General features: G+C 38.7%; 1 protein-coding gene across 1 annotated transcript in view; it reads right to left on the reverse strand.

Moving 5' to 3' along the window:
• Positions 1 to 17,065: 17,065 nt before the first annotated feature.
• GAN (gigaxonin) overlaps positions 17,066 to 18,100 on the reverse strand; it is a 46,290-nt gene continuing 45,255 nt past the window's right edge. Inside the window, exon 11 of the mRNA XM_072117550.1 lies at positions 17,066 to 17,375. Coding sequence (XP_071973651.1) covers positions 17,194 to 17,375 — 182 coding nt within the window. The 3' untranslated portion in view covers positions 17,066 to 17,193. The remainder of the gene's footprint in view (positions 17,376 to 18,100) is intronic.

The following is an 18,100-nucleotide window of genomic DNA, read 5'->3' on the forward strand; positions in this document are numbered from 1 at the left end:
AATAGGAAGACACATGCCTCAAAGTACAGTTCATGAACTTGAAAGCCCATAAATTCTAATATTTTAGTTTAGAGGGGGATGTATACTATCAGGGAACCACATTTGCATATATACAGCCAGTGACAGGCTCCTATAGACCTCTATTAACTGACTGACTGAATGATAGAAAAAAGAAAGTGAAAATTACATGCAGTTAGGGAACATAAAAGGTCTATCTGAAAATATGATTATTTTAGGACAGGTTTGAAAGTTTGGTAGTTAGGTATTATCCTGATAGACTGAGGTAGTAAATTCCAGAGAATAGGGGCAGCTTGGGAGAAGTCCTTGAGACATGAGTGGGTGGTCGAATTAAAGAAGAAAGTAATCTTCTTTAATAAAAAAGATCAATAGAGGATTTGAAGAGGCGGGGGGATACACTGAGATGAGGACAGAGAGGTAAGGAGGTGCAGGAGGAAAGCGGATCCATGGAGCTTGTGGATTTTGAAATGCAATCAATTTTGTCTTTAAAATAGGAGGCCAGATCTTCAGCCCCGGGGTCTGTGACAGGTGGTTGCTGTTTGGGAGTTAGTAAGGAGTGAAGAGTATTAAAGAGTCTTTTAGGATTATTAGAGAGAAATTAGGTTGGTGAAATAGACCTGTTTACCAAGGTGAATAGCAGAGTTATAGGATCTGAACACACTTTTGAAGGGGAGAAAGTCTGAAGATGTGCATGATTTTCTCCACAGACGTTCGGTACTGCTGAAGGTTTGGTCTGGTTGCCAAGGTTGCCTGCTTATTTGTTGAAAATTTCAGATAGAAAGTGGTGCCATCTTATCCAGGACCCTTTTTACAATATGGTTATGGTGATCAGTTGTATTAGAGAAAAACTGAAGTACAAATTAGGAATCATAATTGTAGTCACGGGTACGGCCCACAGAGTGGCCAGCAGTCACGCGGACGCCCACATAGTAGCCAGCAGTCACGGGGCCACAGAGTAGCCAATAGGCACAGGGATGGCCCACAGAGTACCCAGCAGTCACAAGGATTAGCCACAGAGAAGCCAATAGGCACAGGGATGGCCCACAGAGTAGCCAGCAGTCACAAGGATTAGACACAGAGAAGCCAATAGGCACAGGGATGGCCCACAGAGAAGCCAGCAGTCACAGGGATGCCCCACAGAGTAGCCAGCAGTCACAGGGATTAGCCACAGAGAAGCCAGCAGTCACAGGGATGCCCCACAGAGTAGCCAGCAGTCACAGGGATGCCCCACAGAGTAGCCAGCAGTCACAGGGATGGTCCACAGAGTAATCAGCAGTCACACAGATGGCCCACAGATTAGCCAACAGTGCAGCTAACAGTGGTTATGTCAATCATAAATTCCATCTCCCGGTACTTTGACATGCACCAGGACAAATGATCCCAGGCACACCAGTAAATCTAGAACAAAATTACTGAAAAAGAAAGGAGTCAAGGTATTGCAATAGCACTTCCAGACCTCAACCCAATTGAAAGTTGTGGCAGGACTTCATGGGAGTTAGATATATGTGGGTCAAAACAATGTTAGAGACGGATAAAGTCATACAGAAAACAATTACTTCAGGTCATTAGTGGTACCTACGAGCTATTAATTCATGAGGGGTACTTATGTTTGTTTAATAATTAACACTAAAAAAATCAGTTTGGTGCCTTAAATGTTGGAACTGTTTGTTTGGCGCCCCGAATTATGGGAATGACAGCCCTTTTCCCTTATCGGCTCTACTTTTGGAGATCAGGCATGGCCGCATTAAGAAGTACATGCTGTTCAAAAGAAATTTTTGTGCAGTCAATATTGTGCTAAGTAAATTTGGAAAATGAATGTCTTATTTTGTGGCTGTAGACTACAGATTTTCCATCAGGTCGCTGAAACCTTGTCAAGTTTCATCGTAGGCTTGTTGCTCATAAGAGAGTTTGTACTGGCAAACACGCTACGTACAGGTCTTACTGGCCCAGGGATTCAAAGAAGTCCAGGTCAGTCTTACCAAGTTTAGTCATGTAAATCTTGCATTGACATTGAGTGGGTTTGTGGGAAACTTCGCTGTTGACTGCTGAACATGTGGGGTCATTGATCTCCTAACAACTGGAACACCACCCTTGGCTGTGCTGGTTGAGTTTTGGCAGTAGCACAGATTGACAAATTACTCCACACACATCTAAAGCTGTTTTTAAATGTTTTAACCCTTTGTGATACAGTTACAAATAAAGTATTTTCTATTTATATACATCTGCTTTTCTTGTTTGAACTTGGGATAAATCTTTTACATGTGTGGAAGAAATATATTCTAATGAACATAATTTCTGCCCCTGCTTGTTGTATGTATATAACCTTAGCAAAATATAAACCTTGTATATTCATAACAGTGAACAAATTATAAATGATCAGTAGATGGAGTCACTCTCTTAATTCTTTGGTGTCCCAAGGGCACTTCTGCCACTCTGAACAGATCGCTTGTTGACGAGTACATACATTTTGTGGGGAAAAAAAGACCTTTAATTAAAATCTCTGCACCCACTTGACAGAAAAAAACTGAAATGTTAATATTTTTGGCAATTTATTAAACAAGAAAAACTGAAATATCCCATGGTCATAAGTCTTCAGACCATTTTATCATTGTTGATATGTTAGCCACCCAATGATCTTTATTATTGCGTTAATTACACATAGAGTCGCCATTACTTGTGTCCATTTAACAGCTAATGGCAGGACAAAATCTCCTGCTAGATGTAGACCCTTGAGTACATGATTCCGGTTTACAGAGCTGTGTTTATTTTATGCATAACAAATTTTATTTCTCAGTCACTTTATTTACTATGCCATGCCGTGTACTGGGAAGCTGGAAAAAAAAATCCAAATGTGGAAAAATTGGAAACAAAAAACACATTCTCGTCAGTTTTTACAACTTTCACCATGAGCTCCAAATAACACCTCTGCTTTATTCTTTGGTTCGGTACAATCGCGGTGATACCAAATTTATATAAGTTTTATTGTGTTTTAATACAATTTTAAAAATTAAACAAATGTGTACAAAAAAGAAAAAAAATGTTGCCATCTGACACTAATTACTTTTTCATACTTTGGTGTTCAGAGCTGTGTTAGGTGTCATTTTTTGCAAAATGAGCCGATGATTTCATTGCTAACATTTTGAGGTCTGTATGACGTTTTGGTCACCTTTTATTCCATTTTTTATGTAATGTAAATGGTGTAAAAGTCACATTTCGGATATTTGGGCGTTATTTTCCTTTATGTGGTTCACCGCCGGCAATAACCATTTTTATATTTTGATAGATCAGGCATTTTGGGACATGGCAATACCTAGTGTGTCTGACTTTTACTATTACGTTTTATATCAGTTCTGGGGAAAGGGGGCAATTTGAACTTTTAGTTTTTTTTAAAAAAAATTTTGAAACTTTTTTTTTTACTACTTTTTAGACCCTTAAGGGTACCTTAACCATAGATGGTCTGATCGTTCCAACCATATACTGCAATACTACTATATAGCATTTTGGCACAGTATTTATTTCAATGAGCCATTGGCTCATTGTAACAAATCTTCAGAAACCAGACAGCCTCGGGTCTGACAGAGACCTGGGGCTGTCATGGCAAGCGATCGCTGCACCCAGTCTTTAAATGCCGCCGGCAGCATCGGACAGGTTAACGGGTAATAACTGCAGTTATTAGCGGTAGGGGTTTGCTGCAATATGCAACAAACCCCACCTGCGTATGAAGAGGGCTCAGCCCGTGAGCCCTCTTCATCCCCCCCTCCCGCACCTCTGTGCTGTACATGTAGATATACAAGGGATTAGAGTGTAACTGTAAAGTTACTGACAAAAAAAAATAGGCTGAAGAGACAGCTGGAGATAGCCTTTGACAACAATTTAAATTCTTTCTAGCCCAAGATATATCTGGTATACTTAACATTCGATTCAGATTCAGCTATTCCTGATGTGGGTGGGCACTATCAGGTTGTGACATCAGCTCAGGGCAATGAAGCCAAACCAGGACAGCAAGTTTGTAATTGGCCATTCTGATGCATGTGATGAGTCACATGCTCGTGACATCCCTGAAGGTCCTTTGCCATCACACTAAGTACTTATAAATGATGCAGGACAGCTTGTGTGTAATTGGACGACCTGAAGCATGTGATGAGTCACATGCTTGTGACATTACTGCTGCAGATAGCAAAAATGAGCAATTCTCTAAGTTTACTATAATTTGCTTAGTGCAGAGTTAAGCAAAAGTTTGTATACATTTACAATTATACTTCAAGCATCCTATTCCCGTGATTTAAAGAAAAAAAGGCTTTAAAAATTATGTAAATGGAATTGATACGATCATTCTAAAGATTTATCAGTAACTTCAGAGGTCATAGGAGTCCTATCACAGCAAACTTTCTTAATTGTTATCCCAGTTACCATAACAATGGATCAACAACAGTTACAAAATATGAACATAGATGTATGCTATACTTTTCTAAAAGCTTTCCAATGTTACCAATTTCAAGCACTGAATGCAGAGCATTCAATATTTGTAAACTTTGTAGGCAACAGGAGCTTGGTATCATTGGATGGATTTTTGAAAAATATTTGACAAATTTATTTTGAGGTTTTCGATCAGATGTGTATTTCGCAAGATATTCCACCATCCCATCCTTTTGTTATACCCTCTATACAATGAAGCCTTATTTAGTTTTATTTTTTTTCTTCTACTGGAGACCTCCTAGGCTCTTCTCTATCGTTGGTTAATGTGAAAGACTGCAACGCAAGAGACACAAACTCCTATAACAGTTATAGATGATGATCAGACTGGCTGTAATGTAAAAAATTACTTCATACTTGCAGTACAAACATTTTAAGGGAATAGAAGAGAAAATTTAAAAGAAATTTGTGTAGCTGCCGAAACCAATAAAATGACACAATATAAAAAGCAGGTGTAAAGTGATTTTATTTATTTTTATTAAATGCACTCTAAGACAGACAGTCAAACTTTGGTGTGGACCTCTTTAGTTTCAAGTTTCATATAGGACTCTAACAAAACAGAGTAACTCTGTTCTAACATACACAAAAAGTCAGTTTACAACTTTTTCTCAAGTTTAGAAAAACCCACTCAGTACAAAGGATTTTAAAGTAGTAACATTCTCAAAAGGAATCTGATATGCTTTGACATACAATGTAGCTTTTAAGAATTAAAGTGCTGCATATAGCTTCACGCTAATGTGTTGTATTGTTTCATCTTGACCAGTCATGAAAAATTAATGAAAGTAAACTGGTTTGGAGACAATAAATGACACTATAAGACTTGGACCTTGGAAACAGAAACCATGTAAAGCAAAATATATGAGACCGATGCTGCACGATTTACCAGTCCTAAATTAAAGGGGTATTCTCATATGGATGAGATCTGGATAATGACATTTAATTCATCATCAATGTCCATACATATCTTCACATGGGTACATTTTAATAACATCCAATTGGAGAAAACAAATCCTATAAATGTAGCCATACGATCTCTTAAAAAGAAGGTGGCTGTCCTTTGATATGACCACTGGTGCTGCTGTGATTGTACAAAGAAACTAAAGTATTTGCATATGAAATGGTCGGGAATTCCTGTATATTCCACAGCTGTGGTAATGAACGCTGAACTCACATAGTCAGGCGCCTCAATAGCACATATATGACCACCTCTGCCAGAGTGCAGCGTGGTCGTATCCAATGACAGTTATCTCGTTTCTAAAGGGACAACATGGGGACATTCATGGACATTTTTTTTAATAACATGCAATTTAAGAAATGTATATATATAAGGCAGATGAATTATATGTGTATGCCCAGATGGGTATACCCTTTTAATGGAGCTGGTGCTGTAGTCCAGTAGTCCACGGTAGTATACTGAGTAGCGTACAACTGTGCTCTGCAGCTGCACACAGACATGTAGCTTGTACAGTAGTGCACAGACACTAGGAGCATTTAACAAATCAAGGACTTTGGAATGAAACGGTCACAAAAACAACTCTAACAAATTTGAGCTTCTTTGTGCACGGCGAGCCTGGCAAGCCAATGTATATGAGTTATCACACGACTAAAAAGTTGCAAATCTTGACACAATAGAACTTTAATAACTAAATCATTGCATTCCAGTAACTCCCTTCATGACCTCATGAATCTTCATGTATGTGTAGACCAGCAGCCCAAGCTCCATTGATGTAGAGATACATTAGTACCTTGAAATGTATGGTAGATATAGCTATATGGAGGCCCTATAAGAGCTTTGTGCATTGGTCATTATGGGAGACATGTCAACATTGTCATGCATTACTACATACGCAATGAGTGATGTATAAAAAGTGTTCCAGTTACATCACAATTTTCTAGTGCACAGTATGAATTTTCTAGTGCATGGGTTAGGCTAGTCGAGAAAACTGCCCGAAAATGGTTTAAAACCCTCAATAAAATGTGGCACATAGCATTTTGGGTAAATTGACTCCAGAATTCTGATGGATGAAGGTTGATGAATCTCCCCCAGTATATTTCGAGGAATGACAAGAGCCAGGAGGTCTCTTAACTGAAACAGTAGCTTCAAGTGACACCTCTGCTACCGAGTCCAAGACATAATCCATACCAATACCACAACAATAATGTATCATTAATCGTACTGATGTAGCAATGGATCAATATCACAAATTCCGGCACTGGTTACAGAAAGAAGTCTGCATGTTCTAGAAATAGACTACATCATGCAATGTATAAGGCCGAGACAGGGTGAGACTCCATAGTTATTCAGTTATAAACTTTTCCAGATAAATCATCCATCATGTATAACTCTGAATTTGTACTTTAGACCAACTATTAGTAGGTCTAGTTTCTGTCTGCGTTTGCAGACGCTCAGACTACATTTTCTGGCGCCCGGGTAACACCGCAGCCCTTTTACGAAGTCAGAAATCTACAGAGGGAAAGGACTCCAGAATTATGGCACAGACAGGTTGATGAATCTCCCCCAATGTGACACAAATATACAGCCTACAAATATATCTATACAACAGCTACTTTCTCTGTACATCACAGTAACAGCTAAGTGATATGCATGTGCTTGTTCTTCCATACCACAAAACTGCTTTCCATATGGTCCCTTCATACAGCAATACTGTATTGCATACACCCCATCGGCATGAACCCCAAGGCATCTCAGTGCCAGTCATTTTGTAGCTTCAAACAGGTGAATTAGAAAGAAATTATGTGGAAGCAAAGAAAAACAAAATCAATTTACAGAAAAGATGCCAGGCACATTGGTGACAAAATGTAGCAAAATGCACCAAAATTCTGGGAGAAACTGTGCTCTCTATTATTATGGGGCGTTTTTGGCGGACACAAAGGCAATCTGGACAAATGTAATGTTTAGGTCTCAAGTTATAAGAGGTTCATCTTTTATTTTTTGTTAAATTTGTTTCTAAAGAATATCTCAAAAACAAGTTTACCTCACAAAAACTGCTTCAAGCAAAGAATTTGCATGAGCTATATTCTGTGTGCCTGGTAAAGTGTTCTTCAGTTGTTCCCGTTATGTAGAGCATTGTGTTTGTTCCCATGTCACCCAGTCTGTACAGTGCGCCATTTGATCTCTAGGAAGAAATTCCCCATCTCCATGGTGACGCAAAAGGACAATTTAATCATCGGCAACACACAAAACACAAATTGTTTCTTACATGTGAGAGAAGCAGAAGACAAACAGAGCAGTGCACACACACAAAGAATAATGCCATGGCTCATAGGTAAACTGCAAGAACTTATGTACAGTAAATGAAATACCCGCAACTTATGGGAAATGTGTCCTCACATCATGCACAACACTCCCACTCCAGTAACTTCAGCCAAGCGCAGTAATATCTATGTACACCTATAGTAGCTTCCTTCTGCTAATACTGTTGTAAATGTATAATACTGGGAGATTAAGAGTCTTTGTATCCTTGGCCAGAGTAAGCCCACAGTATGTTGACTTGTGAGATTTTAGAGAACGAGAAAATTGGAAGGATTTGCCAAATCTGTTAAAAGGTGGTAAAAGACGTCTGGCAGCTGAACTCACAGTGAGGTGTCTGAACACACGTTTCAATACTGGAGCACAGCACGCGTATTAGATCTGATCATACAATGGATAAAGAGAAGGCATTTTATTTCTCTTCGCTAGTTAGTAGCTATATTGACACTTTTTAATTGATTGCTTATGCCGCTTGAAAGATAGAAGTGATTGTAGAAAATAAAGTTGAAAAAGATCCAATTCAGTTCTAGGATTGTTGTGGGCATGCTCTGCCATAATGCTGCCATGTTTTTCTAATACTGGAATACTGGCCTCTAAGCCCTGTGCACCAATACCTCTCAGACTTGATTTGGTCTTTAAAGCACAACTACGAGGGTTATGGCATTTTCTATTCTGAAGCGGTATGTAAAAAATCTCTAAGCAGCAGAGACTAACCCCATGAATCTGCTGTGGAGTCATATTAAGGCTGCCCACAGTTTCCATGATGCCTTGCATTCTTATTACGTAAAATAGCAGTAAATATAGTGAGATTCCTACAAGTAAATCCACTGAACACTACATAGTGTCATACAGCCTCTATATAGCCTGCCAGATGACTAGCCTATAGTGACTAGCCTGCCAGATGACATGCAGCCTATTATAAGTAGTCAACATCAGCAGTGAAACAGTTACATGAAAAGTGTATAGCCTGTACTGAAGTGTTAATAGATTCTCTGATGTGAATAAAGTGCTGGGAGAGCAGAAGGTGGAGGAGAGCAAGTCCTGCAGAATCAAAGACTGGGATGGAAGGACTGATACTTAATACCGACATGTGATTTAATACTAAATCACATGCCGGGTGCGGGTGCATGGAGAGGGCTCATGCACCGAGCCCTCTCCATAGCTGGTAAGTCTTTGCTGCATATTGCAGCAAAGGCTTACAGATAACACCCGCGATCAGGTGTTTTCCCGCCGATCGCTGCCGGCAGCTTCAAAAAGATGGAGGCACATGGACGTCGCAATCTTGCAGAGGCTCGTCACTCCCCATGACCTCATGGGGGAGCTGTGATCCCTCGCCATAACAGCCCGAGATGGGTTCGTGTTAACCCTTTCATTACAATGTGCTATCAGTACATTGTAATGAATGAGGAGGAAAATCGACATATACTGCTATGCAGCTCACATTTTGATGATCTCACATAATGGGATTTAATGTTTTAGAGCAACATTTAACAATTATATGCATTAAATTAATGTGATTGCAGCAACCTCAAAAATAAGTCAAGATACATTAAAAAACCCTCTTATTTATTGTCCCACATTTCTCCCACTTCTTCTAAGTCATGAAGAAGTATATTATTTACATCAATTCAAAGCATTGAATTCTAAAAGGCACAGGATAATTAACTCCCTGAGGTCCATAAACATGGGATATACATCTTCTCACATGTCACTGGGCTGCCAATGGCACAGCAGACTTTGGCACATATTTCACTCGTGCTTAGATTAGGAAAAACTCAGAATACAGCTTTCCTTATCCTGTGGTAGTATCAGAATTTTCCACCAGAAACTGTGCAGCTAATATCCGGGACAGTATATACGCATAAGCCATGTTCTAGTAAAAATAGCTAAGCTGCAATACCAGGTAAGGTCTGTTCACAAGAATGGCACCTTTTCTGAAGCAAAATTTGCCTTAAACCTTTTTCATTTGATAGTAACCCCAGAATTTTTTTTATTTCATTTACTTCGTTCCTGCTTTTAAGCACAAAATGATCAGATAAAAAAAAACCTAAGCATACAAAAAAAAATGCAAGTCTATGGGAAGAGAGATTTATTAGTGAACACAGAAGAGCATTTCACAGCATCTGTAGCCTACCTAAAAATGCCCTTCAGCCTAGTGCCTCATCAATGAATGCATTGTTTGGTGCTCGGGTTAAAGAAATATTTGTTGCCTTTTAGCCCTTCCCAACAACAATGAATAGGCCTTTGGGAGGATGGAGCTATGTTACGCTGCCTCCCGTCTGTTTCCAACCTTTTGTAATCCTACAGAATATGTTTGTTGTACAATCTGGCAAAGGGACAAGGAAAGCAACATTACCAGTTGGTAAAGAATAGGAAAGTACACACAGTAATGAGTGTAGAAGGCAGACAAGATGATAGAATGGAAGTACTGTATACTATATAACCTGGGCCAGCTACTGTATTCTGCCAAGAACCAGACATACAGAAGTGACGTGTATAAAGTGTGAAGTGGAAGGTAAATTGCTCTCACCCGGTCAAATTCGTCCTGGGGAAACTTCCATCACGGCAGCTCGGATCCCACGTGACCAGCGTGTAAGACAGCAAACGATTCGAAAAAATGATCCAGCGCGTTGTGTTGGGAAGAAACACTCCGGACTTTTTATTTAACTTCCATAAAAGATATAGACATCACATATGTCTTAGCACTGCGTCCATGTGGTGGACTACAGCTGGACATTGTAGTCCACCACATGGACACAGTGCTAAGACATATGTGATGTCTATATCTTTTATGGAAGTTAAATAAAAAGTCCGGAGTGTTTCTTCCCAACACAACGCGCTGGATCATTTTTTCGAATCGTATACAGAAGTGACCTTATAACTGGGACACCTCCTGATTGCATCTTATACATAAATGACACTATGTGCAGAATTTCTCCTTGTGTACAGCTGTAACGCTTTTAATTTCTTCTCTATGTGGATGTAGGGCATCATAACGCCAGTCATTATGGGTACTATGGAACTAGAATATTGTCACAATCATCTAAGTTTCATTGATACCCAACAGGAGGGCACACTAGGAATTTCATCATTTGTGAAAGTCTTTCCAAAACTATAGTGGAAAGGAAAACTTGGCTCAAAACCGAAGATTATCACAGAACATAAGACATTAATATACAATACAGAGATATTTTAATGATTAGGATATGTCAACAGTGGATATACAGCAAGACCATAATCTAACATCTTACTGCTGATCCATCCCTATTCTTTATACAGCAGTCAGAGAAATGCAATGAAGCAGATTCCTGGCCTCTATTATATAAGAGACAGGTCAATTAGAATATATACCTTATCAGAGACAGTTCATTCCTTATGTAATGGGACACAAAAATAGGTCTTTAAGGTAACGACTAATGTTTAGATTGAATTAAGTAGAAACCATCATGAAATTTTAAAATGGAAAGATTATTTGGCGGCCATTAAACAAAATTCGAAAATTACAGCTCTGGAAAAAAATTGACACCACTGCACATTTTTACAGACCTGAACCCCATTGAAAACCTCTGGAATGTAATTACGAGGAAAGTGGACAGTCACAAGCCATCAAACAGATGAACTGCTTACATATTTGTGCCAGGAGTGGCATAAGGTCACCCAAAAGCAGCATGAAAGACTGGAGGAAAGCATGGTCATTCCACCAAATATCGATTTCTGAACTCTACCCGGGTTAAAACATTAGTATTGAAAGCACGGCTTATTTTTTATTATTTTTATTTTAACGATTTCTCATTTGCTGCAAATAAATACAAGCTTTTTTAACTTGGAATTATGGAGACATGTTGTCAGTAGTTTATATAATAAAAGAACAATGTACTGTATACACTGACCTTATTATAAGCCGACCTGAGACCCTTAATTTTAATACAATAAACTGGAAAAACCTTTAAACTCGAGCATAAGCCGAGAGTGTGAAATGCATTGGTCACAGCCTCCCCAGTATACAGCCAGCCCCCTGTAGTGTATAGCCTGCCAGCCCCCTGTAGTGTATAGCCTGCCAGCCCCCTGTAGTGTATAGCCTGCCAGCCCCCTGCTCGCTGACATCATAGTGTGTACTGATGCCGGCACACACGTTAAAATGAGGGCTTCGGTAGGAGAATACACTTTTTGTTTTTTTCTTCACTCCAGTATAAATTGAGTTATGGTTTTTCAGCACATTTTTTTGTGCTGAAAAACTCGGCTTATACTCGAGTATATACAGTACATTTTACTCAAAAATATATAAATGAAGAGAAAAAAAAATCACAGCAACTGAAAATGTTGCGGTAGTATAAATTTTATCCAGAGCTGTAAAAAGGTTACAAGATAAGAAAAGCACTGCTGTCATCTTCTAGAAGCCAAATAATTCTCTTGTCTGTAAGTTGAAGAACAGGAACGAGTTGTAATTTCAGAAAGAACACATGTGAAAGAGTAGAGTCGTATCTATCACCAGGATCAGGTATTGTAAACCAAGCACACATACATACTGGTGTGTGCCTCTCTGGCAGGATCTGCTCATCTTTAAGCTTCTTATTCCTTTGTTTTAAAGGTGTTTGCCCATGAAAGAAAATTCTCAAATTGTAATCCCCTAGTGATGTTTACACAATAAAGATACTTTTTAACCCCCTCACTTTGGAATTTTACACTGACCATCACTGAGTGATTGTAGAGTGTAGGCATAGACTCTCTAAGCAGACACTTCATGATTCTGCTAGTTCTGTGAGCCGACAATGTGGTTAGAATGTTCAGAAGCTAAATGAAAATGTATATAAACCTATCAGTATCTAACACATAGAAAAAGAGATATGGATCTCATCTCTGATTTGTCTCAAGATGCAAATTACACATGACTACTATCGATAAAAACATACACAGCCCTGCTATATCTCACCTAGAACACACAGTGTCAGATCTGCTGTGCCACCCCTGATAAAGATCTTATCCTCCTGTAGCTTTACCTTCCTCACAAGCCACCAGCAGGAAGTCTGTGTCTGTGTGAGCTCGTCCTGGAATGCAAGGGTGGGGTCTGGAGGCAGAGAGGAGTTCAGCGTCAGACAGAAAAGCAAGATGTCTACCTGACCCCAAACTCAGAAGTTATAGGGTCGGGTCAAGGGGCAACTGAAATTATGTACACCAGGACTGATAGAGACAGGTTGGAATTAGATCTGTAAAATGCTGTATTTTTGTTAATAACAAATAAGAGAATGTGTATTTTTGTTATCCTTAGAACATTTTAGAAACTCTTCTTCGTGGAAATACCTTAAAAAAAAAAAAGGCTTAAACATTTTGCAAATGAGTCTGAGGGGCTCCAAAATCCATTAACAGCTATGGAACCCAAAGCCCCTCAGGCTCATTTGCATAATAATAAAAAAACAGGGTATAAGAAGATATAAGAAGAGCAGTTCCTGCTAGAAATACCTTTAAATTTCACTTAGAATTCTTCTGGTAAAGATCATGTTTTATGTTCTTTGTGATCTTGTTTATAAAAGACATATAAAAAATGTGTTAGTAAAAATTATTTAAAAAAACAAGCAAAGAAAAAAAAACTTTGACTGGGCCAGTACCAAAAGTTTCAATGACTGCCACGTGACCCACAGGAAATAAAATTTACAATTATCAGAATTGTTGGTTTTCCCCAAATTTAACAAATATTCCTTAAATCTTTTGCCAGGAGACAGAGATCACAAAAAAAAAAAAAAAAATCCTAAAAAACATAAATTACCTAGAAGTGTCTTCTTGCTTAGTAAATACACCCATGGAAGATACCTATACTGAATAAGTATAAGAGCTTAGATAGGTTTTTAGACTGAAGTATGTTATGTCCTCCGCAACAAGAACACATTTTCCACCATATGATGTGCAATTTATACTGTACCTACAGAAAATAGTTCTATCTACACAACATGTACAGTAAAAAACTAAATTACCCCCTAATGTTGTCCTAAAGTATAATGAAACAGCTATTGTTTGATTTCATTTTTTGCAGCTTGGCAAACATTACAAGATTCTCATTGACATTGTAATTCAATGAACGTTTAGTTTGGAAAAGCAAACAGAAAAATTACTCTGGCATATTAACCTAGTATCTTCCAGCTGGCATTTTATATGTTGGTTATGAGGATATTTGGAACAGAAAAAACTAAAAAATATAACTCGCTGATGCCCTAAGCGTCAGGCACCATGTAAACCTGTTTAACTTCTGCTCCAAGAAGATCCAAGAGTAAACCAAAAGGGGTAAAACAGCCTTTGAATTTACATAGAGGATCTGTAGGTTTGTTCTATTGCTGAATTTGTATGCAAGTCACAACTGGTATATTTGTAAATGTAACTCCAAACACAGTGGAGGAGATTTATCAATCTTTTAGTCTGTGCACCAGAAAATGCAATATTGTGGTGCAGTAAACTAGAGCAACTAATAGGAGGTGCAGAGTAGGACTCGCCAGTCTTATACTGCACCAGACTAATCATCCAGCATCAGACAAAGGGATTAATGTGGCGCAGCAGAGAACTGTCTACTTCTACACTCGGCTTGTCGCATAAAAAAAAAATCTCCCCCAGTAGGTAATTTGCCCAGTAACAATAGGATTTTCATAATCTTACAATGTTGCAGGAATTAGGATTAACAAGAAAGCTTCATTGCAGACACTTTTGAGAGGTCATAGTGGCCAGAGAGGTCCATTAGTCTATACAGTAAGCTTAATTATAGACACTTGTTAAATCTAATAGCAATTTCTATAAAGTGGTCACCAATATTTTACCACATTCATTATTACAACAGAATAACGGTCAAGCCTAGATACCTCTCCATAGACCTCTATGAGTCAGTTTAAGAATACTGCAGACATTAGAGCAAAAAGAAAATTGGTGACCCACTTTAAATAGGCTGCACCATGAACATCACTTATCCCCAATCCAGAGAATAGGTGATGTATGCGATTGGTAGGGTCCTATATATTCTAATTCACAAGAATGGGGATCCAGGTCCTTCCATTTTATTGGAAAGAGTTGTGGAATGATTCTCCATACATTTTCTCTGAAACAAGTTAAGTCCAAGGGGTAAAAAAAGGTGTTTACTAAAAGTAGAGATAGAGTAGGGATTTTTAGAAATGCAAAGGAGGGTAAAATAAGATAAGGGAATATATTTTACTTTTCTTTTTATGGGTGTTCAAAGAATTAACAATGATCACTCCTCCACATAATAGGTGATAAATATGTGGGGCCTGGGAAGGAAGGTTTCCAATTGTCCTAGACACACAGGAGGGCATGCCAAGTTTACTATAGCCTATGCCAGAATCCTAGTGGTTACAGCTGAAATCTACACCAAGAAGGCCCTGGTATAGATCTAATTTATGTGATGGAATTAATAAGAGGCTGGAACCTAAATAAATTTGTGCATCATTTAAGGGGTTGGCCACTTAGATGTAGATTTGTAAATTACCTAATATCCTATTAAAAGTTCTTCACCACTTTCTTGATATGTAAAGTGAAGCCTCCTGTCTTTTACCTCATCAGCCAGACATTTCTGACCATAAAATGGCTGCAGAAGGAGGGTCATGTGATCTCTATATGTCCATGAACAATCACCCTACCAGTACCTTATGACAGTATTCATGAAAATAAGACTAAGGTCCTGGCAGGTCAATTGTTCATGGACAGATGGAGATCGCATGACCCTCCACTTCTGGCCAATCAAAGCCATGGCTAGTTGTTAAGATCATTAATATGCCAGACTGGCTTTTCAGCAGCCAATCCAGCAATACCATTACCATTCAGAAAAGTGCCTAAAAATGTTACAAATCCCTCAATAAATGTGGCACAATACATTTCACGTTTTTTTTTCACTCAAGAATACATACCACTGCTGTGTTTCTAACAGTTGATAAAAATTTTCACTAACAATCCCTCCACGAATGTCATGTTTTATGGTTGACTTGTACAGGTGGGCAGCTAAATAAGTACTGCAATATTCTACACTTTTTTTCTTACATGTTTTATGTGAAGTAACAGATATGCAGGGAACCCCTTAAGCTATAGCAGAGGGATTATGGTCTTTGTTACGGAAGACCCTTCCCAAGTTTGATAATATTTTAAAATCTGAAACAGATTCTCTTGGCATGATATTATGGTGAATTTTCACAGAATATGATCATTATCAATTGCACCTTATATTGTCGGAGTGCATCAATGTGGTCCAGTGATCACAATGTGCAAAACCAACCATATTTCACAGAAAGCCATGTAAAAAATGTGTTCTGTAGACATGTTCTCCCCCTTCTACCTGCAAGATTTGTTGTCTCCAAAAGCGACAAACAACTAGATTCTAACTTGCGCGACAATGGATCGTGCCCCTTTTCTCAGATACATTCTTTACTATTGAGGATCACACAGACAGAAATGTGGAATTATATTGCTACACTTAACTTATTTGAGGACTACAAATATTTTACTTATCTGCAGCAAACTTGTAGAAAATGCAATTAAGTAAAAAGAAGTTAATATTAAAAAAAAAATAAAACATTTAAAAAAACCTTATAAACAATATGCAGAAGACGGAGTAACAATAGGATGCAAAGAAATCAAAGTTAAATTCCATTAAAAACAAGAAATAAAATCTAGTCCCTTACAACCAATTTACATTATTTATCGAGCTATGACACAAGTGTAATGCGATTAGGCGCCCATTGCTGTTGTTTGCAATTTATCAGCAATTGCTAGCCAGCCCTTGTGTTATAGCACCCATAATTGTTAAAAGAGAACTCCCATGCCTCCCCTCTGGAAAAAAATAAGCCCACCACCCCATTTTCTGCCCGCTTGTTTAGTTTCCTCAGAGATATCAGGGGTACAACATGTCTTGTATCAAACAACCAAGGTCATACTTTCCTTTTCTTCCATGTGCTAGAAGTATGAAAGAACAGATCTGGGTTGTACTTGGGCCCATTGAGAGATTTCCTTTAAAAACAGATTTAAGACAAAACATGATGCTCTTCTTTAAGGCAAACAATGTATGCATGACCCTAGCCTGATTGTCTTTTCGATTAGTGTCAGAGGCTTTCCTTGCCAGTGTTTTGCATATTAAAGCTTGTTATACTAGTACATTGCCTCATGCTCCAAACCTACTCACCAAACCACAGAAAGCATAGAGCAATGTGATATACAGATATTAATATAGACAGAATGAATACAGATCCCAACACCCCATCATTAGTAGTTTATCATGGAGTTTCTTAGTTTTGTTGTTCTCCAGGCCTACATACTAGCTGTATGTAAAGGCTGCATCATGGCAAGTACCTTTTTTTTTTTTTTTTTTTAACCGATATGTTTTAGTGTTTTTTCCCCATAATAAGGCATGTGGCTTGCCAGGGGTTGCTTGTCATGCAGTCTCTATCACCTGATCATGAAGGCGTGACTCTGATGCGAAAGAGCCCTTGCTGAAGTTGAAGTCGGAAGAGACGGCAGTTTGCAATCCGCAGGGCTGCACATCCTGTGCGTCGGAGGTCTGATGGGAATAATGGCTTGGTATGATGCCAGGTGCCGGTGCTCCTCTTAAATTCTCTTACATAGTCATAACTTGTACCTAACGAAAGAAAAAGCACATGGGTTGTATAGGGGCAGAATGTATTTAAAATGATTCTCTTTTACAGAAACACATTTATAAATCGATAACAATATCCATTGCCAGCTACTCTTTTGAATAGTCATGTTATAGTTTTCTATAGGTCCATATGTATATACCAGACTCTACTGTACTCTATAGACTATACAGGCACACAGCTCTGAATAACACTGTGTAACCTTCTGTTCTACAAAGCATTTTCCTGCTAAAGCTATTACAGTTAGGCTACATTCACACGACCGTTGGGGGGGGGGGGGGGCGTATATACGGCCGCAAGCTTGCGGCTATATAAACGTCCCTCATAGGCTGGCATTGGGCGCATGGAGCTGTACGGTGCAGCACACGTATTACGGCGCCAACGCTCACCCCCTCCTTCACTCCCGGTCACCGCCGTGCTACGGCATGACAGGCACATGTTTGTGTAAATGTAGCTTTAGTCATTGATACAAACCTGACAAAGTATTTGGAAAGAAGCAACTACTTTTCCCCCCAACACTTCATAAATCTGATAATGATAATCTTGATAAATTGATCTCCAATACAGCCTAAACATTGGTGTTTGAGCCACAATTATACTACAGAACTAAGCATAGCTTACAAAGAGTTCTATACAAATCCATAAAGGCTTCAGTGAAACACAGATCTAGCTTATATGGCCATATTACCGACACTAAAATACCGTGTCA

The sequence above is a fragment of the Engystomops pustulosus genome, chromosome 7 (assembly GCF_040894005.1).
Source record: "Engystomops pustulosus chromosome 7, aEngPut4.maternal, whole genome shotgun sequence".
NCBI lineage: Eukaryota > Metazoa > Chordata > Amphibia > Anura > Leptodactylidae > Engystomops > Engystomops pustulosus.